Source organism: Chlorocebus sabaeus, chromosome 16 (genome assembly GCF_047675955.1).
Source record: "Chlorocebus sabaeus isolate Y175 chromosome 16, mChlSab1.0.hap1, whole genome shotgun sequence".
NCBI classification, from domain to species: domain Eukaryota; kingdom Metazoa; phylum Chordata; class Mammalia; order Primates; family Cercopithecidae; genus Chlorocebus; species Chlorocebus sabaeus.
This window is the reverse complement of record NC_132919.1, coordinates 15,913,400-15,940,072: the sequence shown is the minus strand read 5'-3', so window position 1 is coordinate 15,940,072 and position 26,673 is coordinate 15,913,400. Positions and strand designations below refer to the sequence as shown.

General features: G+C 39.3%; 1 protein-coding gene across 1 annotated transcript in view; it reads right to left on the bottom strand.

Moving 5' to 3' along the window:
• LOC119620356 (uncharacterized) overlaps window positions 1-26,426 on the bottom strand; it is a 47,431-nt gene extending 21,005 nt beyond the window's left edge. Inside the window, exons 1-3 of the mRNA XM_037987911.2 lie at window positions 26,345-26,426; window positions 21,896-21,984; window positions 19,573-19,638 (exon numbers count right to left, since the gene is read on the bottom strand). Of these exons, the coding sequence (XP_037843839.2) occupies window positions 19,573-19,638; window positions 21,896-21,928 (99 nt within the window). The 5' untranslated portion in view covers window positions 21,929-21,984; window positions 26,345-26,426. The remainder of the gene's footprint in view (window positions 1-19,572; window positions 19,639-21,895; window positions 21,985-26,344) is intronic.
• Between the last annotated feature and the right edge of the window lie 247 nt (window positions 26,427-26,673).

The following is a 26,673-nucleotide window of genomic DNA, read 5'->3' as shown; positions in this document are numbered from 1 at the left end:
CCCAGAAACCAGAATCACCAAATGATTATGTAGGTCAACCAGTTCATCCCTTATAGGATGTATAAATCTCTCTAGTGACAAGAACTTGAAGCCATAATATGCTGCCTATATAATCTTCAGAGTTTCATCTGATAGCAGAATTTCTTTTCAGACCAAGTCTGGCTTCCTATAAATTATAAATATTGGCTCCACTATATTATCTGGAGTCAAACAGCATGGTTTCCTCCTTCCCTAGGAAGTATTTAAAATATCTGAAAACAGCGAGCAGTTTCTACCCAAATCATCTTTCTTCCTTAAAACCCTGGCTTATATAAAATATCAATTTTCTTTCAGTTCTAATCTATAGACTATGACTTACTAAAAGATATATTTTATCATTTGTATTATGATATAGAATACTATAAGCTTTCTCTTTGAAAAAGAAAAATAAAAAATCAAGGAACTTTGGGGAAGTTCTTTGGTCAGGATATGTACACATATTAAAAAATGGAAGACTAGGCCATAAACATTTTTAATGGTTACCTACTGGAGAAAAGAGGGAGTAGAGAGGACTGGAATGAAGGCTAGACTCATTTGGCTATTTGTTTTGTAGATTGGACTTTTGGACCATTTAAATTCTTTATATTATAAATTAAATAAAATTTTAAAAAAAATCCTTAAAAATTAAGAGTAACATGAAACTACGTGGTAGCATACTCATTCATTAGAGAGGAACTATTTTGAGTGATTTTAATAGACTAATTTTTCTGTATATACCTCACAAGATACACCCTGAGAAAAATAACTGCAAAATAACAACAAAACCAAAATATTTTCAGTAAATAATCATATTAATTATAGTGACAGACATGCTATTATGTAACTGTTGTGTGTGTAGTGCTGGATAAAGCAAATCAGCATACTGATGCCATTGAGAACTAATACATTTGGCATGGGAGAAAGAAGACAGAAATGTACTATTGATAAGCTTAGGTTAAAAACTCCATAGTTTGGAATTTGAATAGGAAGTATCACTAGAGATTCATGAAGCATTTTAAGGGGAAAAAAATATTTCCTAGCTTCAGCCACTGAAAAGGCCCAGAAACCATAACTAATAAGATGGCATTATGCAAACCAGACTGTAGGCTCTAAATATTACTTCCGCCTAAAAGGAACCAGGGCCTAGAACACCCTGACACATCAAAAAGCAAGGAAGGTATCAAAGACTACTAAGATCATATATAAGACACAGGAAACACTTGAAGAGGCTTCCACTGGCGAATGATGTGACAATTTGCGCATCAATAAGGATAATAATTGCAATGGATTTCAAAAATATCTAATACAGTTATATTCATGATACATTATTTTAAAAATCTCATCTATCATTTTTGGAGAATACCTGGAAACTGGTAAGTAAAGAGAAAGAATCAAACTTTCATCCTTTCTTACCTATGCAAAGTATACATAGTTTGTATTATAATCAAACATAATTAAGTAGTTGATGAGGGAAGGCTTCTCTTTATGGAAGTACTCTAGCTAATAAATGAAGAAGGAACAAAAGAATTAGAACATCACAATTTGCAACTTCTCTTTTTTTTTTTTTTTTTTTTGAGATGGAGTCTGGCTCTGTCGCCCAGGCTGGAGTGCAGTGGCCGGATCTCAGCTCACTGCAAGCTCCGCCTCCTGGGTTTACGCCATTCTCCTGCCTCAGCCTCCCGAGTAGCTGGGACTACAGGCGCCCGCCACCTCGCCCGGCTAGTTTTTTTTTGTATTTTTTAGTAGAGACGGGGTTTCGCCGTGTTCGCCAGGATGGTCTCGATCTCCTGACCTCGTGATCCGCCCGTCTCGGCCTCCCAAAGTGCTGGGATTACAGGCTTGAGCCACCGCGCCCGGCCCACAATTTGCAACTTCTAATGAATTAAAGAACCATCAGCAGCTGCTAACATAAAAGAAAGGCCTCAGTTTGATGGTGTACGTCTTCTGGTGGTATATACCAGCAATATGAAATGACATTGCTGAAAATATTTTAAAAAATCAAAATCTCAGCCGGGTGCAGTAACTCATGTCTGTAATCCCAGCACTTTGTGAGGCCAAGACAGGACGGTCATTTGAGCCCAGGAGTTCAAGACCAGTCTAGGCAACATAGGAAGACCCCATCTCTACAAAAAATAAAATAGAATAAATTAGCTGGACATGGTGGTGCATGCCTGTGGTCCCGACTACTTGGGAGGCTTATATGGGAGGAGCTCTTGAGCCCAGGAGGTCAACAAAGAGACCCCGTTTAAAAAAAAAAATAAACAAAAAACATCAAACTCTGAATCTGATCAAGGATCTAACTAACAATTTAAAAGCAATACAGATAGGGGCAGAGGGGCATGTTAAATAATTCCATGGGGATGTAATCAGTAAAATCCATATCTTGTGAAATTCAAAATTAATGCTGTCCAATAAAAATAAAAAGCAAGCCATATAGGTGCTTTTATATTTTCTAGTAGCCACATTAAAAACAAAAAGAAACAAGTAAAATTAGTTTTAATAATGTTTTATTTAATCCAAATATAATAAAATGTTATTTCAAAATGCATCAATATAAAAACTCTTAATGAGATAGTTTACGTTATCTTATCATACTGTCTTTGAAATCTGGTGTGTATTTTAAATTGACAGACCATCTCAATTCGCACTAGTCATGTTTCAGGTGGTCCACTGTCACATGTGGCTAGTGGCTTCTGTATTAGACAACATAGCTCTAAAGTACCAATAACCTAGTTTCTTTAATAAACAGTTACAAAGCGGTAAAAGAAAGAGGGGGAAACTTCTGCATTAAAAGTGACCTAAGAGGCATATTAACCTATTGGGAGCAAGTCCCCCAAAATCTGGCCATAAACTGGCCCCAAAACTGGCCATAAACAAAATCTCTGCAGCACTGTAACATGTTCATAATGGCCCTAACGCCCGCGCTGGAAGGTTGTGGGTTTACTGGAATGAGGGCAAGGAACACCTGGCCTGCCCAGGGTGGAAAACTGCTTAAAGGTGTTCTTAAGCCACAAACAACAGCATGAGCGATCTGTGCCTTCACGACAAACTCCTGCTGCAGTTAACTAACCCAATCTATTCCTTTAATTCAGACCATCCCTTCGTTTCCCATAAGGGATACTTTTAGTTAATTTAATATCTATAGAAACAACGCTAATGACTGGTTTGCTGTTAATAAATATGTGGGTAAATCTCTGTTCGGGGGTCTCAGCTCTGAAGGCTGTGAGACCCCTGATTTCCCACTTCACACCTCTATATTTCTGTGTGTGTGTCTTTAATTCCTCTAGCGCCGCTGGGTTAGGGTCTCCCCAGCTGAACTGGTCTCGGCATTAACCAATTACACCATATGAATCAACTGGGGAGACAAATACCAAATGAGTATTTGGTGAAACAAAGGCTCAGTGTTCATTTTTTTTAGCTGTAATAATAGTAATATTATATAACACTAAGAATTTTAAAAATTGTCAGAGATATATAATAAAATAGATTAAATAATATAATGTTTTGTATTTGTATCAAAATAATTAGTGAGAGAAGGGTTACAGATGAAATGTGATTGTTCATGGGTTAACTGGTTAAGACGGCAATAGGTTTAAGGGATTCAAACTACTCCCCACTTCTGTGACTATAATGCTTATTAAGTATCAGAGACTGCTCTAGGGGCTTACAATGTATTGAATGAATCATCACAATAAGGAAGGTGCTATTTACAAATAAGGAAAGTGAGGCACAGAGATGCTAGGTGTCTTGCCCAAGGTCAAAGAAGCAGAAGAGTCTAGATTCAAATCCAAGCAGTCTGTATTGAGAATTCCAGCTTGTAACCTTGTAATCATTCTGATCTATGGTCTAGTAAACTAAGAGCCCTGAGTAGCTGACTACTCAGGCAAAGAAGTCAACTTAGATCATATCTGGCTAAGGTCTGTTCTAGATCAGAAGAAAGATTTCCTCTGGGGTGTTTTACTACCACTTAGATATGTATGCTTGTCATACATGTCTTATGTATACATATCCCTTTGGCGTTTTCAACCTTAGGTTTTTGAAGCATGTTTTAGATAATACTGCTAATAATAAAACATGGCAAATGTAGGAGATGATGAGTTCATAAACTTTATTGCTAATCACTTGACATGTGTGTAATTCAAACTGTAACCAATATAGTGGGTTTTGTTTTCTTTTTCCACCAAGAACTCAGCCCCAGGAAAAACCTGAAAAGGCCCTAATCTCTCATCTATGGTTCACCTTGAGGCTCTGTACAAGCAAGAAGTAACTAAGGCGGAGTTGTAACCTGCCTGCCTAAGAGGAAAATGTATGCCCAACACATACAAAGATCCCTCTGGCAGTTGCTGAAGACTTACTGGTTTAAGGTATAAAGAAATCTGTCTAATCATTAACTAATCACCATGTTAACCAAGCAGATATTTTTGTGGCTATACATGATAAAGAATACAGACTTCACAGATTGGTCCAGGAAAGTTTCTAAACAAAAATAGCAGCAGTGCCACCAACGACTGCAACAACAAACCCTAAAGAGGGGAGAATCTGATTTCCAGAGTTACCACATTATTTAAAATAACTAACTAGTTTTCAACCAAAAATTATTAAAACACACAAAGAAACATGAAAGCATGAACCCACACACAGTAAAAAATAAAGCATCAATGGAAACTACCTCCAAGGAAGTCAAGATGTTGTACCTATTAAACACAGACATTAAGCCTGCTATTATAAGTATGTTCAAAGGCCTAAATAAAACCATGTATAAAGATTTAAAAGAAATTATGAGAATGATATTTCACTAAATGGAAATTTTTGAGTTGAAAAGTATAATAATTGAAATAAGTGTATCAGTAAAACATAACAAATTTAAACATATACTCACCTAACAAAACAGTCCCATAATATAGGAAGCAAAAATGTATAAAATTGAAGGGGCAAAGAGATAATTCAACAGTAGTAGCCGGACAAAGTGAAAGCAGTGCTCAGAGGGAAATTTATAGCTATAAAGTGTCTACAATTTAAAAAGAAGAAATCAATAACCTAAAGTTATACCTTAAGGCGCTAGAGAAGGAAGAGTGAACTAAATTTTTTAGAAAGCAGAAGGAAGGAAATAATAAATATTAGAATGGAGATAAAATAGAGAACACAAAAACAGCAGAGGAAATTAAAAAAGGCAAAAGTTGGTTATTTGGAAAGATTAAAAAATGGCAAACCATTAGCTAGAGGGACTAAGAAAAAAAGAGAGAAGACACAGATTACTAAAATCAGAATGAAAAAGAAGACATTCCTACTGACCTTAAAGAAATAAGAGGATTATAAAGGAACACTATGAATAATGGTATATGAACTTAGATGAACCGGACAAATTCTTAGAAAAGCATTAACTAGCAAAACTGACTCAGTGTAACAGGAAATCTAGATAGATCCATAACAAGTAAAACTTCCCACAAAGAAAAGCCTGGGTTCAAATGGCTTCATGTGAATTATACCAAACATTTCAAGAAGAATTAATACCAATCCTTCACTAACTCTTCCAAAAAATGGAAGGGAACAATTCCAAACCCACTTTATGAGACCAATATTACCTAAACTAGACAAAGACATCAGAAGAACACTACAGACCAGTATCCTTATGAATACAGACACAAAATTCTCAACAAAATACTAACAAAGTGGGTTCAGCAACAAATAAAATGCAGCATATACTACAGCCAAATGGAAATTATCTTAGGAATACAAGGTTTTGTATTTCATGTAATACAAAAAATCAATCAATAGAATAAAGAACAACTGCACAATCATCTTAATAGATTCAAAAATGCATTTGACATAATTCAACAAACTAAAAATAGAAGCAAACATCATCAACCCGATAAAGACTCTCTGTGAAAAACTACATCTAACATCATACTTAATGGTAAACAGCTGAATAGCTGAATGTGATCATAAACAGGACAACAATGTCCCTTCTCACTTTCCTTTTTCTCTTTTTTTTTTTTTTTTTTTTTGGATACAGGATCTTGCTTATCACCCAGATTGGAGTACAGTGGTGCAATTTCGGTTCAATGCAACCTCCACCCCGCCAGTTCAAGGGATCCTCCCATCTCAGCCTCCCAAGTAGCTGGGATTACAGGTTTGCGCCACCACGCCTGGCTAATTTTTGTATTTTTTAGTAGAGTCGGGGTTTTACAATGTTGGCCAGGCTGGTCTCAAACTCCTGTCCTCAAGTGAGCCACCCACCTTAGGCTCCCAAAGTGCTGGGATTACAGGAATGGGCCACCATGTCCAGCCATTCCTTCTCACTTCTATTCAACAGTATATTCTACATTTTTGCAAGGGAAATTAGAAAAGGAAAAGAAATACAAAGTATTCAGATAGGAAAGGACAAAGCAAATTTCTATTTGCAAATGATACAATCTCTCTATATAGTTAATGTTATCTTGCATATAAAAAACCCTAAGAAATCCAGGCGCACACACACACACAATTTAGTTCTATTAGAACTAATAAGCTAGTTCAGCAAGATTCAGGATACAAGATCTATATGTGTGTGTTTAAGTCAATTATTTGCATACACTACCAGTAACTATTTCAAAAAGAAATTAAGAAAAAAAATCATTTATAACAGCAAAAATAAGAAAACAGGAATGAAGTTAACAAAAGATGCGTAAAATATGCACACTGAAAACTATAAAACTACAAAACTGAAAGAAACTAAAGAATACATAAATAAATGGGAGGACAACCCATGTTGAAGTATGGAAGACTTAATCTTGCTAATATAGCATTACTCTCCAAATTGATCAACAGATTCAATACAAGACTTACGTAAATTCCATCTGGCTTGTTTTTTCTGAAATGGAAAAGCTGATCCTAAAATTCATTTGGAAATGAATTTGTTTTTCAAAACAATATTGAAAAAGAAGAAAGCTGAGGCACTCACACCTCCTAATTTCAAAACTTACTTCAAAGATACTTTCAAAACTTACTTCAAAGCTATAGTGCTCAAGACAGTATGGTACTGACATTAGGATAGACATTTCCATCAATGGAATAGGACTGACAGTCTAGGAATAAATCCCTACTATAATGGTCAGTTGGTTTTCAATAAGGGTACTAAGACAATGAGTAGAGAATGGTCTTTTCAACAAACAGTGCTGAGACAACTGAATATTCACATGCCAAAGAATGAAGTTGAATCTCTACCTCAGACCATAAACAAAACTTAACTCAAAATGGACTATAAACCTAAATGTAAGTTGTAAAACTATAAAACTGTAAGAAGGAAAGAGGAACATCTTCATGACCTTTGATTTGGCAATGAATTATTAGATATGACACCAAAAGCACAATAGAGAAAAGACAAGAACAGATCATTTGCACTTCATCAAAATTAAAAACTTCTGTGCTTCCAGGGACATCATTAAAAACTCAAAAAGGCAACCAAAGAATGTGAGAAAATATTTACAAACCATTTATATGAAAAGGGATGTGTGTTTACATGTAAACAAATAACCCAATTAAAAAATGGTCAAAGGATTTGAATAGACATTTCTCCAAAGGAGATATACAAATGACCAATAAGTATGCTCAAGAGAAGATGCTCAAAGTCCTTAGTAATTGGGAAAATAAAATCCATAAGATACAGTAAGATACCACTTCACACCCAATGAGATGTCTATAATAAAAAAAGCCAGACAATATTAAGTGTTGTTGAGCAATTGCAACACTCATACATTGCTGGTGGGAATGTAATATGGCCCAGCTGCTTTGGAAAGCAATCTGACAGTTCCCCAAATGGTTTAACATAAAATTATCATACGATCCAGCAAAATTCCAACCCTAGGTATATACCAAGAGAAATGAAAACATATGCTCACACAAAAACATATACACAAATGTATTAGCATCATTATTAATTGCCCCAAAGTGGAAACAACTCAAATGCTCATCAACTGACAAATGGATAAGCAGTATGTGCTATATCCATACAACTGGAATACTATTTGGCCACAAAAAGGAATACAGTACTGACACAGGCTACAACACACATAAGCCTTGAAAACATGAAAGAAGACAGTCTCAAAGGACCATATATTATATCATTCCATTTATATGAAATGTCCAGAATAGGCAAATCTATAGAGATGAAAAGATTAGTGGTTGTCAGAGGCTATAAGGTGGGGGAATTGAGTACTGCTAGTGGGTATGGGGCTTCTTTTTGAGGGTGATGGAATATTCTGGAATTCCACACAGTGATGGTTATCTGGGGATATATTTAAAAACCACTGAAATGAATACTTTATGAATTATATGAATTACAACTTAGTAAAACTATCATTAAAAATACTGCCAGAGGGGTGGCTCCAAGATGGCCGAATAGGAACAGTTTCAGTCTACAGCTCTCAGCATCAGCAGCGCAGAAGACAGGTGATTTCTGCATTTCCAACTGAGGTACTGGGTTCATCTCACTAGGGCTTGTCGGACAGTGGGTGAGGGTCAGTGGGTGCAGCCCACCAAGTGTAAGCCGAAGCAGGGCGAGGCATCACCTCACCTGGGAAGCGCAAGGGGTCAGGAAATACCCTTTCCTACCCAAGGGAAGCTGTGACAGATGGCACCTGGAAAATCGGGTCATTCTCACCCTAATACTGTGCTTTTCCAACGGTCTTAGCAAATGGCACACCAGGAGATTATATCCCACACCTGGCTTGGAGGGTCTCATACCCACGGAGCCTCGCTCATTGCTAGCACAGCAGTCTGAGACTGAACTGCAAGGCGGCAGCAAGGATGGGGGAGGGGTGCCCGCCATTGCTGAGGCTTGAGTAGGTAAACAAAGTGGCCAGGAAGCTCGAACTGGGTGGAGCCCACCACAGCTCAAGGAGGCCTGCCTGCTTCTGTAGACTCCACCTCTGGTGGCAGGGCATAGCTCAACAAAAGGCTGCAGAAACCTCTGCAGACTTAAATGTCCCTGTCTGACAGGTTTGAAGAGAGTAGTGGTTCTCCCAGCACGGAGTTTGAGATCTGAGAACGGACAGACTGCCTCCTCAAGTGGGTCCCTGACCCCTGAGTAGCCTAACTGGGAGGCAACCCCCAGTAGGGGCAGACTGACACCCCCCACGGCCGGGTACCCCTCTGAGATGAAGCTTCCAGAGGAACGATCAGGCAGCAACATCTGCTGTTTAGCAATATTCGCTGTTCTGCAGCCTCCACTGCCTGATACCCAGGCAAACAGGGTCTGGAGTGCACCTCCAGCAAACTCCAACAGACCTGCAGCTGAGGGTCCTGACTGTTGGAAGGAAAACTAACAAACAGAAAGGACATCCACATCAAAATCCCATCTGTACATCACCATCATCAAAGACCAAAGGTAGATAAAACCACAAAGATGGGGAAAAAAACAGAGCAGAAAAGTTGAAAATTCTAAAAATCGGAGCACCTCTCCCCCTCCAAAGGAACACAGCTCCTTGCCAGCAACGGAACAAAGCTGGACAGAGAATGACTTTGACGAGTTGAAAGAAGAAGCCTTCAGAAAATCAAGCTTCTCCAAGCTAAGGGAGGAAGTTTGAACCCATCGCAAAGAAGCTAAAAACCTTGAAAAAAGATTAGACGAAAGGCTAACTAGAATAACCAGTGTAGAGAAGTCCTTAAATGACCTGATGGAGCTGAAAACCATGGCACGAAACTATGTGACAAATGCACAAGCTTCACTTGCCGATTCGATCACGTGGAAGAAAGGATATCGTGATTGAAGATGAAATGAATGAAATGAAGCAAGAAGTTTAGAGAAAAAAGAGTAAAAAGAAATGAACAAAGCCTCTAAGAAATATGGGACTATGTGAAAAGATCAAATCTACGTCCGATTGGTGTACCTGAAAGAAATGGGGAGAATGGAACCAAATTGGAAAACACTCTGCAGGATATTATCTAGGAGAACTTCCCCAACCTAGCAAGGAAGGCCAACATTCAAATTCAGGAAATACAGAGAACGGCACAAGGATACTCCTCGAGAAGAGCGACTCCAAGACACATAATTGTCAGATTCACCAAAGTTGAAATGAACTAAAAAATGTTAAGGGCAGCCAGAGTGAAAGGTCGGGTTACCCACAAAGGGAAGCCCATCAGATTAACAGCGGATCTCTCGGCAGAAACTCTACAAGCCAGAAGAGAGTTGGGGCCAATATTCGACATTCTTAAAGAAAAGACTTTTCAACCAAGAATTTCATATCCAGCCAAACTAAGCTTCATAAGTGAAGGAGAAATAAAATCCATTACAGGCAAGCAAATGCTGAAAGATTTTGTCAGCACCAGGCCTGCTCTACAAGAGCTCCTGAAGGAAGCACTAAACATGGAAAGGAACAACCGGTACCAGCCACTGAAAAACATGCCAAACTGTAAAGACCATCGATGCTAGGAAGAAACTGCATCAACTAACGAGCAAAATAACCAACTAACATCATAATGACAGGATCAAATTCACACATAACAATATTAACCTTAAACGTAAATGGGCTAAATGCTCCAATTAAAAGACACAGACTGGCAAATTGGATAAAGAGTCAAGCCTCATCAGTGTGCTGTATTCAGGAGACCCATCTCACGTGCAGAGACACACATAGGCTCAAAATAAAGGGATGGAGGAAGATCTACCAAGCAAATGGAAAACAAAAAAAGGCGGGGGTTGCAATCCTAGTTTCTGATAAAACAGACTTTAAACCAACAAACATCAAAAGAGACAAAGAAGGCCATTACATAATGGTAAAGGGATCAATTCAATAAGAAGAGCTGACTATCCTAAATACATATGCACCCAATACAGGGGCACCCAGATTCATAAAGCAAGTCCTTAGAGACCTACAAAGAGACTTAGACTCCCACACAATAACAATGGGAGACTTTAACACCCCACTGTCAACATTAGACAGATGAACGAGACAGAAAGTTAAAAAGGATATTCAGGACTTGAACTCAGCTCTGTACCAAGCAGACCTAATAGACATTTACAGAACTCTCCACCCCAAATCAACAGAATATACATTCTTCTTAGCACCACATCACACTTATTTCAAAATTGACCACATGGTTGGAAGTAAAGCACTCCTCAGCAAATGTAAAAGAACAGAAATTATAACAAACTGTCTCTCAGACCACAGTGCAATCAAACTAGAATGCAGGATTAAGAAACTCACTCAAAACCGCTCAACTACACGGAAACTGAACAATCTGCTCCTGAATGACTACTGGGTACATAATGAAATGAAGGTAGAAATAAAGACGTTCTTTGAAACCAATGAGAACAAAGACACAACATACCAGAATCTCTGGGACACATTTAAAACAGTGTGTAGAGGGAAATTTATAGCATGATATACCCACAAGAGAAAGCAGGAAAGATCTAAAATTGACACCCTAACATCACAATTAAAACAACTAAAGAAGCAAGAGCAAACACATTAAAAAGCTAGCAGAAGGCAAGAAATGACGAAGATCAGAGCAGAACTGAAGGCGACAGAAATACAAAAAACCCTCAAAAGATCAATGAATCCAGGAGCTGGTTTTTTGAAAAGATCAACAAAATTGACAGACTGCTAGCAAGATTAATAAAGAAGAAAAGAGAGAAGAATCAAATAGATGCAATAAAAACTGATAGAGGGGATATCACCACCGATCCCACAGAAATAAAACTGCCATCAGAGAATACTATAAACACCTCTACGCAAATAAACTAGAAAATCGAGAATAAATGGATAAATTCCTGGACATACACACTCTCCCAAGACTAAACCAGGAAGAAGTTGAATCCCTGAATAGACCAATAACAGGCTCTAAAATTGAGGCAATAATAGCCTACCGACCAAAAAAAGTCTGGGACCAGACAGATTCACAGCTGAATTCTACCAGAGGTACAAGGAGGAGCTGGTACCATTCCTTCTGAAACTATTCCAATCAATAGAAAAAGAGGGAATCCTCCCTAAGTCATTTTATGAGGCCAACATCATCCTGATACTAAAGCCTGGCAGAGACACAACAAAAAAAGAGAATTTTAGACCAATATCCCTGATGAACATCGATGCAAAAATCCTCAATAAAATACTGGCAAACCGAATCCAGCAGCACATCAAAAAGCTTATCCACCATGATCAAGTGGGCTTCATCCCTGGGATGCAAGGCTGGTTCAACATATGCAAATCAACACACGTAATCCATCATATAAACAGAATCAAAGACAAAAACCACATGACCACATGATTGTCTCAATAGATGCAGAAAAGGCCTCTGACAAAATTCAACAGCCCTTCATGCTAAAAACTCTCAATAAATTAGGTATTAATGGGACATATCTCAAAATAATAAGACCTATTTATGACAAACCCACAGCCAATATCATACTGAATGGGCAAAAACTAGAAGCACTCCCTTTGAAAACTGGCACAAGACAAGGATGTCCTCTCTCACCACTCCTATTCAACATAGTGTTGGAAGTTCTGGCCAGGGCAATCAGGCAGGAGAAAGAAATAAAGGGTATTCAGTTAGGAAAAGAGGAAGTCAAATTGTCCCTGTTTGCAGATTACATGATTGTATATTTAGAAAACCCCATCATCTCAGCCCAAAATCTCCTTAAGCTGATAAGCAGCTTCAGCAGTCTCAGGACACAAAATCAATGTGCAAAAATCACAAGCATTCTTAAACACCAATAACAGACAAACAGAGAGCCAAATCATGAGTGAATTCCCATTCACAATTGCTTCAAAGGAATAAAAAACCTAGGAATCCAACTTACAAGGGATGTGAAGGACCTCTTCAAGGAGAACTACAAACCACTGCTCAATGAAATAAAAGAGGCCACATACAAACAGAAGAACATTCCATGCTCATGCATAGGAAGAACCAGTATCGTGAAAATGGCCATACTGCCCAAGGTAATTTGTAGATTCAATGCCATCCCCGTTAAGCTACCAATGACTTTCTTCACAGAATTGGAAAAAACTACTTTAAAGTTCATATGGAACCAAAAAAGAGCCCGCATTGCCAAGACAATCCTAAGCAAAAAGAACAAAGCTGGAGGCATCACGCTACCTGACTTCAAACTATACTACAAGGCTACAGTAACCAAAACATCACGGTACTGGTACCAAAACAGAGATATAGACCAATGGACCAGAACAGAGCCCTCGGAAATAATACCACACATCTACAGCCATCTGATATTTTACAAACCTGACAAAAAATGGGGAAAGGATTCCCTATTTAATAAATGGTGCTGGGAAAACTGGCTAGCCATATGTAGAAAGCTGAAACTGGCTCCCTTCCTTACACCTTATACAAAAATTAATTCAAGATGGATTAAAGACTTAAATGTTAGACCTAAAACCATCCTTATAAACCCTAGAAGAAAATCTAGGCAATACCATTCAGGACACAGGCATGGGCAAGGACTTCATGTCTCAAACACCAAAGCAATGGCAACAAAAGCCAAAATAGACAATTGGGATCTAATTAAACTAAAGAGCTTCTGCACAGCAAAAGAAACTACCATCAGAGTGAACGGACAACCTACAGAATGGGAGAAAATTTTTGCAATCTATTTATCTGAGAAAGGGCTAATATCCAGAATCTACAAAGAACTCAAACAAACTTACAAGAAAAAAGCAAACAGCCGGGCACGGTGGCTCACACCTGTAATCCCAGCAGTTTGGGAGGCCAAGGCGGGTGGATCACGAGGTCAGGAGATCGAGACCATCCTGGCTAACACGGTGAAACCCCGTCTCTATTAAAAATACAAAAAATTTAGCCGGGTGTGGTGGCGGGCACCTGTACTCCCAGCTACTCGGGAGGCTGAGACAGGAGAACGGCGTGAACCCGGGAGGCGGAGCTTGCAGTAAGCTGAGATCGCGCCACCGCACTCCAGCCTGGGCAACAAAGCGAGACTCCATCTCAAAAAAACAAACAAACAAAAACCCCAAAAAACAAACAACCCCATCAAAAAGTGGGCAAAGGATATAAACAGACACTTCTCAAAAGAAGACATTTATGCAGCAAACAGACACATGAAAAAATGCTCATCATCACTGGCCATCAGAGAAATGCAAATCAAAACCACAATCAAAACCATCTTGCACCAGTTAGAATGGCAATCATTAAAAAGTCAGGAAACAACAGGTGTTGGGGAGGATGTGGAAAAAGAGGAACACTTTTACACTGTTGGTGGCACTGTAAACTAGTTCAACCATTGTGGAAGACTGTGTGGCGATTCCTCAAGCATCTAGAACTAGAAATACCATTTGACCCAGCCATCCCATGACTGGGTATATACCCAAAGGATTATAAATCATGCTGCTATAAAGACACATGCACACGTATGTTTACTGCAGCACTATTCACAATAGTAAAGACTTGGAACCAACCCAAATGTCCATCGATGATAGACTGGATTAAGAAAATGTGGCACATATAACCATGGAATACTATGCAGCCATAAAAAAGGATGAGTTCATGTCCTTTGTAGGGACATGGATGAAGCTGGAAACCATCATTCTCAGCAAACTATCGCAAGGACAAAAAAACAAAAACAAAAACAAAAAACCGCATGTTCTCACTCATGGGTGGGAACTGAACAATGAAAACACATGGACCCAGGGTGGGGAACATCACACACTGGGGGCTGTCGTGGAGTTGGGGGAGGCGGGGCGGCGTAGGGATGGCATTAGGAGATATAACTAATGTAAATGACGAGTTAATGGATGCAGCACACCAACATGGCACACGTATACATATGTAACAAACCTGCACGTTGTGCACATGTACCCTGGAACTTAAAGTATAATAAAGAAAACAAAAAAAAAAAAAGAAAGAAAAGAGCTTCAGGATCAAGAGTGGCCTAAAGTACAGCGGTCTGGATAATTCAAGTGTTGAATCAGATCTTTCCCTGCTGCTGTGTTCCCCAAATAATAATATGGGCCCTCTGTACAGATGCCAACTCCACTGGCCCACCAGTATTTGAAAAGGATGCCATGGGGAGTTATTTCTGCTACTCTTTTGAAAAAATAATTCACTTATGAGATGGAGGTGGAAATTCACAGAGAATTGACAGGTATGGGTTATTTCTTGTAGGGCCTCAGAATAGAGCAATGCCAAGCACCCTTTGGGGGCCTGGTCTTGTGCTACTGATCTTACTGGTCGTACAGAAGGGCTGCTCCCATTGGCTCTTGGGTGGGATGGTAAATTTGCTAAACCAGGTTCACTGCACCTTCCCCTCACAAAGGAGTATATATGCCTGGAGTGGCTCCATTGCTAGGCTCCATTTCCAGCACCTACCAATTGGCACTGTGTATTTTTAAAAGAACAACATTGAGGCTCCTTGCCTCCTTTCAAACTGTGAGAGAGAGAAAGTTTCTATTCAGTGTTCTAAATGCTATCTGCTTAGTTTGATAGGGTTGTAGTGACTATCATAGGTGTTTTATTGAAGTCCAAAGTATCCCAGAAAATGTACATTCCTCTCTTTTCTTATTAAATGGTGCACAGGAAAAAAAAAATACTGCCAGAAAGACAATCTTTTTCTTCTCTCCCAGGGGAAAATCAGGTAAATAAATAATTATAAAAAATCAGAGGTTTGTGTGGCATGAAGAACGAATGAAATATTGATTGTAGAATGTGGAGGTGTGAATTAAGCTTTGAAACATAAAACTGCTGCAAGAGTTTTGATGCGTTCCCCCCAAAACCTCATGTTCAAAACTGATCCCCATGTTGGAGATGGGGCCTAATGAGAGGTGTCTGTGTCATGGGGCTGGGTCCCTCATGAATGGCTTGGTGCCATCCTCACGGTAATGAGTGAGTTCTCTCTCTATGATTAATAGTTCCCATGAGAGCTGGCTGTTAAAAAGAGCATGGGCCGGGCACAGTGGCTCACATCTGTAATCCCAGCACTTTGGGAGGCTGAGGTGGGCAGATCACGAGGTCAGGAGATCAAGACCATCCTGGCTAACACAGTGAAACCCTGTTTCTACTAAAAATACAAAAAAATTAGCCGGGCGTGGTGGCGGGCACCTGTAGTCCCAGCTACTCGGGAGGCTGAGGCAGGAGAATGGCGTGAACCCAGGAGGTGGAGCTTGCAGTGAGCCAAGATCGCACCACTGCACTTCAGCCTGGGCGACAAAGCGAGACTCCGTCTCAGAAAAACAAAAAAAAGAGCATGGCCCCTTCTCTCTCCCACTCTTGCTATGTGGTCTCTACACACACTGGCGCTCTTTCCTTTTCACTGTGAATGGAAGCAGCCTGAGGCCCTCACAAGATGCAGATACTGGCAGTATGCTTCTTATACAAACTGCAGAACTGTGAGCCAAATAAACCCTTTTCTTTATAAATTACCCACCCTTGGGTATTCCTTTATATGGCAACAAACAGACTAAAACAACTTCTAAGAATGTTGAGGGCATTCTGATCTTGGTGAAAGTAAATTCACTTAAGTATCCTTTATTCAGAAACTGAACTTTGTTAAACTGAAGAAACTATTACTATAACTAAAGTTTTATTTTTATTGCAAAAAGTTCCTAGGGAGCTAAAAGAGTACCCATTTATTTCAATTGCACCATCCCAGACCAACTCTATTCATAATTTAGACAAAATTGGAAACCTAATACATAATACCCGGAAATTGTTGATTCTAAGATAACACACTGATGCATGCAATGGAAACCAGAAATCATAAGCCTCATATTCTTTACCTCAAAGACACTGAGAAAATAACATTAAGCCAGACTGATGTAAAAGTTTCTTTTTGATGGAGTTCGAGAAAGTAAAAATTAGCTTATACTGAGAAAGCAAAATTCTGCCCTTCCACACCTCAAGCTAGAATAGACACAAATAAAACCCACTGAAAAGTTAACAGCAAACAATATTTCTTCTAAGGTCATTCTGCAGCTGTAAAATGTCATAATTACCCGTTTTGAGCAACTACTGCTTTCTTACTCATTATGACACCTCATCTTTTAAAGTCATAGGCTGTCAGAAATTGTGTAGTCTGAAATCATATCAGAAAGAACGAAAGTAACTTTGATGCTGAGAAGCAGTTATCTGCAACTCAGATGCAGACTTTCACATGAGGGGTTTCTGAATATGTAATTTTACATTTAACTTTGTATTTTCCAAGGAAATAGGATCCCAGGTCCATTATGCAGTCTGGACATGGCATTGACTCTTTTATACAGAGCCTATTTTGCTTTCAGTCTATCACATCACTGATCTCACTGAAATTTCATCAGAATTCCCTCCTTCCTCAAGATTATATGATAACCCAGTCGGGTGCCATGGCTCATGCTCGTAATCCCAGCATTTTGGGAGGCTGAGGTGGGCGGATCACTTGAGGTCAGGAGTTGGAAGACCAGCTTGGCCAACATGGTGAAACCCCGTCTATACTAAAAATCCAAAAATTAGCCGGACATAGAGGTGGGTGCCTAGTCCCAGCTACTGGGAGGTTTTTAAAGGCTTCTTATTATCTCCTGTTCATCTTGAGGTTATGCTTATCTAGTTGTTTGTTGTTGGGAAATTAAGTTGTTCACCAAAAGTTACAACATACATACTGGCACTATGATACTCACTGTCCATGACCTCACTGGTTTTAGTTTGTGACTTCACTAGCATGTAAGTGTCTTAATCTTACATATGTCAGAAAATATCAAGACTCTTTGTCTTGATGTGTTCCTTTTGGGTCTGATTATAACAATCATGCAATAAGAGTTCTTCATCAATCTTCTATAGTTTCTTTGTTAGACCTTTGCACTAAAAAACATGTACCTGTAAAATAAAAGACATTTAGCATTGAAAGTTCTTCTTTTAAAGGACTATGCTACAAACAAACAAACAAACAAACAAAAAAAAAAAACCACTAATTGAAAATGTCAGCCGGGCACAGTGGCTCATGTCTGTAACCCAGCACTTTGGGAGGCTGAGGCAGGCAGGTCACCTGAGGTCAGGAGTTCAAGACCAGCCTGGCCAACACGGTGAAACCCCATCTCTACTGAAAATACAAAAATTAGCTGGGCGTGGTAGTAGGTGCCTGTAATCCCGGCTACTTGGGAGGCTGAGGCAGGAGAATCGCTTGTACCTGGGAGGCAAAGGTTGCAGTGAGCTGAGATTGTGCCACTGCACTCCAGCCTGGGTGACAGAGTGAGACTTCATCTCAAGGAAAAAAAAAAAAAAAGAAAATGTCAACAATAGTTATAAGAAAATCAAGCAAATAAAAAACCAATTAAATTAAATTAATAACTTATTGATAGTTATCATCAAATCATTGGTTCTATTCAAACTAACATTAAACTAAGCTATGTTCAGTATGTATAAAAAAAAGGATGCAGAATTTAGGAAAGAGCCAGACGGAATTAATCTTCTACCAGGGACTCCCTGTCAGAACAAAAATAAACCATACGAATTGTACACCATGCCAAAAAGTATGGCATTTTCCTAAGGTTCATGGTTCAAAGTCTAAAACTATGAATATTTCTACCTTAAGTTTTTAAGAATCTAAGTTATCATATCTTAAAAAAATTGAAAAATCATTTCAAAAATATTATGTATAAAACTGAATCTCAGAATGTATTTTCTCATAGAAGCAAAAGTAAAAACCACATTTTACATAAAACATCTCTGGAATAAAACCAACCTTCAAAGGATAATCTTAAAAAATTTAAAAACATAATTCTTCTAAAAGCATAGTGAATACTTGTCAAAGATTTACTTAAGTCATTAATGAGGGATCAGCAGCTAGACAAGACAAGTTTAAAGGAGATGCAAGAAACCGATATACAGATAGTGGAAAAAAGAATGCTGGAATAAGACTGCAAAATTAGACACAAACCTGATTAATGTCCTACAGGACAGTAATACCATAGCTTTGGGGATTATCTTTTATCCTAGCAAAAATAATTGCAACGTTTCAATCTTGTACAAGTTAATATCTTTCAGGATCTAAATATTAATTAATAGTAAATGGTAAGTCAAACAACATAACCCTCCCCTGCTATGTCAGATAACCCTTAGACAGGCTTGTTAATACAGTGGTCTAATATGACTCTGAAATGGCCTACATTTATCTTTTATTTATTTCTAAGTTTTGGATAATTTTTCTCATCACAACAAATTTCTGATTTTTACTTTTTCTGGAAAAATCAAGTGGATTCAGTACTCACAAATAAGAAAGCCTTAATAAATAAAATGAAATAAAATATCTAAACCAATTTAAACTCATCTTAACACGATTTCCACAATGTTGATGTACTCTTGGTATTTTTTAATGGCACAGCACTGGGTCTTACGATGCAGCACAAGCATCAGACTATGTGATGATAGAATATTTTACCATTAGTAATCATGATGTGACTGTCTGGCTAGATTAGCGCTGCCACCTCTGAGAGAAATGAAATGTTAAATTGATGCCACCAGCCCTGGGGCTACCATACCAATCAAATAATCATTGTGAACTCGCAATTAACTGGTAACATTGAGAATCAGAGGCAGTAAAATAGGCATTTTCTCTGTATTCACTGTATGTACAACTGTAGGTATTACCTTTACCAATTTTGTTTCTTCTGCATGAAGGTGAAGATCTTCATCTGGCTGGGTAACTTCAGGGCTCTGAAAGGATACAGGATAAGATCACTCAGTGATAGGCTGCCTATGACCTACAGCAGAGCCTCAACGAGCACCACCAATCCACTGTGGATGCAGTGTATATGGGATGACCTCGTCTACTGTTTAACTTAGGGCTGAAATCAAAGTCCCATTGTAACATGCAATCATAATCTTTCACTTTGTTTGGGACAATGACAAACACATGTAAGATTGAGAAAGATATAACTGCTTTTAACAAAGAACCTATTGAAACAAAAATAAACTTACAATAAAGGGCCTTCAGACACTACGCAAGTCTGCTTTTTCATATTGGGATGAAATCTATTTCTCAGAAAGTATTTATCTTGCTCAAGAATAATATTCAAAACCTACTATCTGTTTTCTACAATTGAAAAATCATTATAGTGTTTGGTGGGGGGATATGGCTCAGCAGTCACTCAGGAAATATTTCAGCAACCTCTCATAACATTGTTTCCTTCCAAAACTTAGAAACTGTATCTCCATGAGGGCCTTATTTATTTATTTATTTATTTATTTATTTATTTATTTATTTTTGAGACAGAGTCTCACTCTGTCACTGCCTAGGCTGGAGTGCAGTGGGGCAATCTTGGCTCACTGCAACCTCTGTCTCCCAGGTTCAAGTGATTCTCCTGTCTCAGCCCCGAGTAGCTGGGACTACAGGCACGCACCACCATGCAGGCTAATTTTTTGTACTCTTTTTTGTAGAGACAGAGTTTCGCCATGTTGCCCAGGCTGGTCTTGAACTCCTGGGCTCAGATACTCTGCTGACCTCAGCCTCCCAAAGCGCTAGGATTGTAGGCATGAGCCACCACACCCAGCCCATGAGGGCCTGATTTTATAAATGAAATGATATTTTACTTTATCTTCTAGTAATAGTTATCCATTTCAGATTTTGTGCCATTTAAAAAAATTATGGATAATAAAACTACATATTTAAAGATCATTATGAAAAAATGTCAGACTAACTCTCCCTCAACAACTTCTTGCCTAAAAATGCACAAATATTCAGATTCCAGAAAATTAATGATGATGTGAATCTTCAATCTCTGATAGAGACGGGTTGATCCGGTGATACATGACTAGACAAATACGGTTGTACCCAGTGATCAAGGGCAACATTTTGGTTTTATTTATCTTTTCAAGGGTATGTTTTAAGCACTATTTACATGTCACATGTTCTGGCTACAAAGAATAAAAGACCAGAATCACAGGTTATTATAGATCATTACTATAACAAACTATTTTTGTTGGTATTCTCTTTCTTCGGAATCTGTTTTAAAAAGTCACTGCTAAAGCACAGCTTTTATCACATTAATACTAATCCCAAGGACACTCAAACACACATACACATTTCAATGCCTTCAGGGAAACATTAAAAGATTCATCTCAAGTATCTAAGTTCCAGCCCTATCTGTCACAACTTTCCAGCTTGAATCACAAGCTCACCCCCTGTTCTCTGCCTCTGAAGCCTTGCCCTTAAACCCCTTTCTCACCTGAACTATCTTCACAAATACTTTATGACAATTAAAATCCCATTTGTAATTCAGTACCAGCTTAAATCTAGCTATCCTCATGAACTTTCTATGACCAGTTTAGCCCACACTATCGTCCCATTTCTTTCTTTTCATAGTACTCATCATCTTTATCATACTGATAAGCAACTATTATTCACCTAAATAATGTAATTATTACTTTTGTACATTTTACCTCAATGAAACTGTAAATTCCCTACAGCCAAGCACTGTCTTAAACATATTCTCTCAATATAATCTATTAAATCTGATCACTTCTTAATGGGTAGAAAAGAGATCACTGACAGTGGCACAAGGAGAATGGCTCCTATAAATCAGGGCTGGGGTATGTGTTTGTGTACATATATTTTCGCCAAAATTTCCTAAATAAAATTTTCCAATTGAAAAATATTCCACTCTGCTGTCCCATAAATAACTGAAATTTCCCGGGAACAATACAAATTTAATATCAAAATTAAAGATGCCTGTCATAACTAATGACAGCTCAGATATTTTCTGAAAGATCATGTGTCCTGATATTTGGTTAAGTAAGTATAGTGAATCCTCCCATAGTTTACTGCCTTTACTGTGAACTCAATTTTCATGGGTCTATTTAGTTGAGTTCCCAGAAGCGGTGTCGGGGAAGTAGAGAAGTCACAAGCCTTCGGGAAAAGTAAACATGCTCTCAAACCAAGAGAGTAGGTCAAAAACAGGGAATCCCAACTTACCAGAGGTCCAACTGAAAAAAACACAGCAGCCATAATCTCTGCCTCTGGCTTCCCCTCTCTGGAAAGAGTGGAGTCTTACAAAGACATATCTAAGGAAGAGAATAAGCCATGAAAACCAATCCTGCCTGGGGAATTTCAGACTTACTAAGTTGGAATCCTGACATAGAAGTAAGCATGGCCTCCCTAAGGAAGCACAAGAGTAACCCTTAAGATTAGTGAAGGACAAAGACCCTTGCTCCTGTAGAGCTCGAGATTTTAGCACTGTTAACTATAGTCACAACTAACAGGCTAGCCATTGTACAAGGAGGTTTTAAAATATTTTCTCATGTTATTTTCACATCAACCTAATAGGAATAATATTCTCATTCCATAGATGAGGAAACTGAGTCTACAAAAATTAAACTACCCACGGCCATGCAAATACATGACTCCAAATCAATCTAATTCCAAAGCCCATACCTTTACCACTGAATCAACATGCTGTGTGAAGTACAACAAAATAATACGTCAATCTTTCTTTGCCATAATTACTCACTCATCTAACAATTACATATTCTAAGAATCTCCTTTTCTTGCCTTTCCCACGAAGAGTCAATTTCTTAATATTTTCAGAGATCTGTTTCGTGTAAAGAGAACACTACAACTTCAAAATTTAAATGATATTGGAAGTCTTGACTTACCCCCTCCCAATCTGATATTCAAATAGATCTTTATCCTTTCTATATCAGGCAAACTTAAATAAAAAGGAAGCAGGTATAATAATAATAATAATAATAGAAGAGACATGAAATTCAGTGCACAAAGCATTAAGCTGTAGTCTTTCTATACTGAAAAAAAGTATATACCTAATAAAAGTTTTATACTATGGAGGAACAGGGTGACAGAGATCTTTTCCAGGGATGCTTGGGCACTGCTTTTCTACCTTTGGCTAATGGTATGTATGGCCTTGCTGAGGCTGAGTTTGGTTCAAGAACCAGGAGTGCCTGATGTAGGATATCAAACAGTCCAGATTGTTAATGTAAATTCTTCTAGGATGGTAATATTAGCCTCATGAATAAAAGGGCAGTGACATAGTAAGTATTGAGTTTTTGAGAAACTCTGCCTTGTGCAAAAAGTGTTATAAGCAATTATATGGTCCTGCAGCTAGGGCCTTTGTTATGCTTAAACATGTGGAATCTGCTCCTTCCCTGAATGTGCACCTTGCTTCTCATAAGGTTCAGTAGCTTTGCTCAATAAACATAGCAGAACTCAATCTAACCTTACAGTGTCTAACAATCAGAAGCTCATCTGAAAAGGTATTTGAAGTACTTAGCCATTATTCTTTGAAAAACAAGAATATTAATATATAAAGCAAGGTTATCATGAATGCAAAGAATATTAGAGATACAAAAATTAAATAATTAAATAGATATGGGTATACTGAAACTTATACTGTCAGATTAATGTACTAACTCAAGGAGGAGACCAGGGTTTAGTTAAATCAAGAAAACACGTAAATATCTTGGCTGGGCATGGTGGTTCACACCTGTCATCCCAGCACTTTGGAAGGTTGAGGCAGGCAGAGCACCTGAGGTCAGGAGTTCGAGACCAGCCTGGCTGACATGGTGAAACTCCGTCCCTACTAAAAAATACAAAACAATCAGCCAGGCATGGTGGCGCACACCTGTAGTCCCACCTACTCGGGAGGCTGAGGCACGAGAATTGCTTGAACTTGGGAGGTGGAGAGACTGCATCACTGCACTCCAGCCTGGGCGACACAGCGAGACTCCGTCTCAAAAAAAAAAAAAAAAAAAAAAAAAAAAAGCGAGTATCTTAAAAATGTAGAGTGGTTTCTTTCATGACACTGGGGCTTTCTTAGGCAAAATGAAAAGGTTTTGGTGGAAGAGAAACAATGAGAAGTTGAGGGAGGAAAGCAGTGCAGTGTGGAGATAAAAGAGGTAAAGAAAGAATAGTCTGAGGGGATTCCTGTATTGAAGCCTCAAGGTAACCAACCAGTAAGTGGTTCTGCCTTATACCAGTGTTTCTCTAGATTTTTCTGTTATACAGCCTTTTGCAAATCTAATGAAAATTATGACTCCTCTCCCATTTTCTAATGAAAACACTCCATGTATAATTAGAGGGGTCTCAAATAACTAAGAATGCAAAAAACTCACTGGATATTCTTATTAAAAAAGAAATTCTTTGGCTCCATCCAAGATCAAAATCAGGATCTCCAGATGTGAGGCACAGAAATACACATCGCTTGGTGGCCGGGCGCGGTGGCTCAAGCCTGTAATCCCAGAACTTTGGGAGGCCGAGATGGGCGGATCACGAGGTCAGGAGATCGAGACCATCTTGGCTAACACGGTGAAACCCTGTCTCTACTAAAAAATACAAAAAACTAGCCGGGCGAGGCGGCGGGCGCCTGTAGTCCCAGCTACTCAGGAGGCTGAGGCAGGAGAATGGCGTAAACCCGGGAGGCGGAGCTTGCAGTAAGCCGAGATCCGGCCACTGCACTCCAGCCTGGGTAACCGACCAAGACTCCGTCTCAAAAAAAAAAAAAAAAAAAAAGGAAATACACATCGCTTGAACAAGTACACCTCAAGAAATATTTAGTTTAATATGTTAACATATTAATTATATAAAATGGAATATGTTAAATTATATAATGTTTTAGTTTTAGTGTAGTATTTTAAGAAATACTGTCCTGATACACAATAGGGATTCTGAAGGGTGAAGGTGGGTGGAGAATAAGGAATTACTTAATGGGTGTAATGTACATTATTCTGGGGATGGATACCCTGAAAGCCCTGATCTCACCACTACATAATCTATGCATAACAGTAAAACTTAACTTTTTTGGGGGTATGGACCCATCTGAGAATCTGACCTTGTCCGCAGAATAATGCACATGCATATATGATGTTGCATATTACTTCAGAGAGCTTGAAAACTGACTTTCCCTCCCAAGCCCATACACTGACCCCCAAGTTTTACAAGGTTGCAAAGAAAAAAAATGAGCCAAGAATATTGCACACCCCCAAGCCCCCGAACACTGAAGTAGACGTACAAAGAGCAACATAAGGCATTTTCAATTCCTCAGGTCTAGAGTAACGGTTTTCTGCATCTTTAACATTTATCAAGAGTGAGCTCATTTAAAAAATACTTGTAAATATTAATAAACTCCGTGAGAATACTTCATCTAAATTATGCTAGTAATATATGTTTAACAACCAAACTGCAATAAACACCTTGTTTTATTTTATAATCAGAATGAACAATATTTAACATTTAATATATTCAGCTTGATCTCAATTGTGTAAATATAATGCATAGAAAAAAAGACTGCGAGTAAGCCAAAACTCTACTGAGACCTCTGACACTTGGGGCTGTGATGCTTACCCTTCTTTCTGCTTTTCTGTACTTTCCAAGTAGACAAGAAGCAGTATCTACATATACATAGGAGTCTGGAATAGGAATAAAATCCCAGAGCGGCTGGTCACAGCCCCAGGTTCTAACCGTGGTTTGGCTACTGTAGAACTGTGACTACAGGCAAGTCACTTGAGCACAATGAATCAGCTATTAGTACATGAGAGTAACCACATTATATATTTCTACTATCCCCTTTGTCATTATGCAGAAGATATCTAGGCCAATATTCCCCAGATATAATTTCCCTAGATATTTACAAGCTCTGTCTTTCCAGCTATTGCAAAAGTATCCAGAGACTGAAGGAGAAACTTTACTTGTTTAGCTTCCTTGGCCAGTGTAGTTATTTAGAAATAACGAAGGGTCCATGTTTTTGCTAAGAATCTCAGCGCCATGCACCAGTCCAGCATTTCCCAATCAATGCAATAACACCATTGTCATGACAGGGAGTGACAAGTGATTAAAAGGTGATTACAGTATTTGAAATGCTACATTTCAGGAAAAGCTGCCTCGGTTACTGAGTAGCGCTGGTCCCCCGATGTGAAACCTAGTTTCATCCCTGCCAGTTCAGAAGCCAGAGCGGGCATGGACATGCTTCTGCCAACCTCGCCCTCTTTCCCTAACTGCTCTCCTCTACCCACTCCGGGTATGCCCTCCTCAGGGCCAGCAAGGCGCGGGGCTGGGAAGACAGGAAAGGTCGGGTCAGGGGCCCGCCCGTCCTACTCGAATCCCAGCTCACGCCCCGCACCCGGCTCTTTTTAACCCCAGCGCCGCCAGGCCCGCCAGGGAAGAGGTTCCTGGGTTCGGACCCGGGTTAAGAGGCCTCAGAGGGCACGGGGCCCGACCTATGAGGTGGGCCGGCTGGTGACTGAACCCACACTCGAGAAGGAGGCCCAGCCCCAATCGCCTCTCAGGGGTGGGCGGGTCCGCTCAGGGTCTGGGGCTATAGAGGGAACGGCCACGCCCCAGACGCCGCCGGGAGCCAAGCGCCAAGGGAGGGGCGGCGGGCAACCGAGGCCAGGCGCCCGGGACAACGAGTACCTGGCGGCAGAACTGAGGACAACTGAGGGCACTCGCAGAGCCAGGCACGGACGCTTCCAGCAATGGCGGCGGTTCGGCGGGGCCGGCCTCCAGGCAGGGCATTGCGCCTGCGCAGCCGGAGCGTCGGAACTACAGTGCCCAGAATCCTCAGCGCCTGAGCACCCCCACCCCTTTTGTCTGCGTTAGTGAAGGAATTGGCTCTTTCGGGGTGCGAAAAAATGCCAATTGGATATACTTCTGTTGAGAAGCCTTGACTATGTGTCAAAAGCAGTAGCACTAGAGATACAAATAATGACACAACCCTTGCCTTGGAACATTTAGGTGGGACG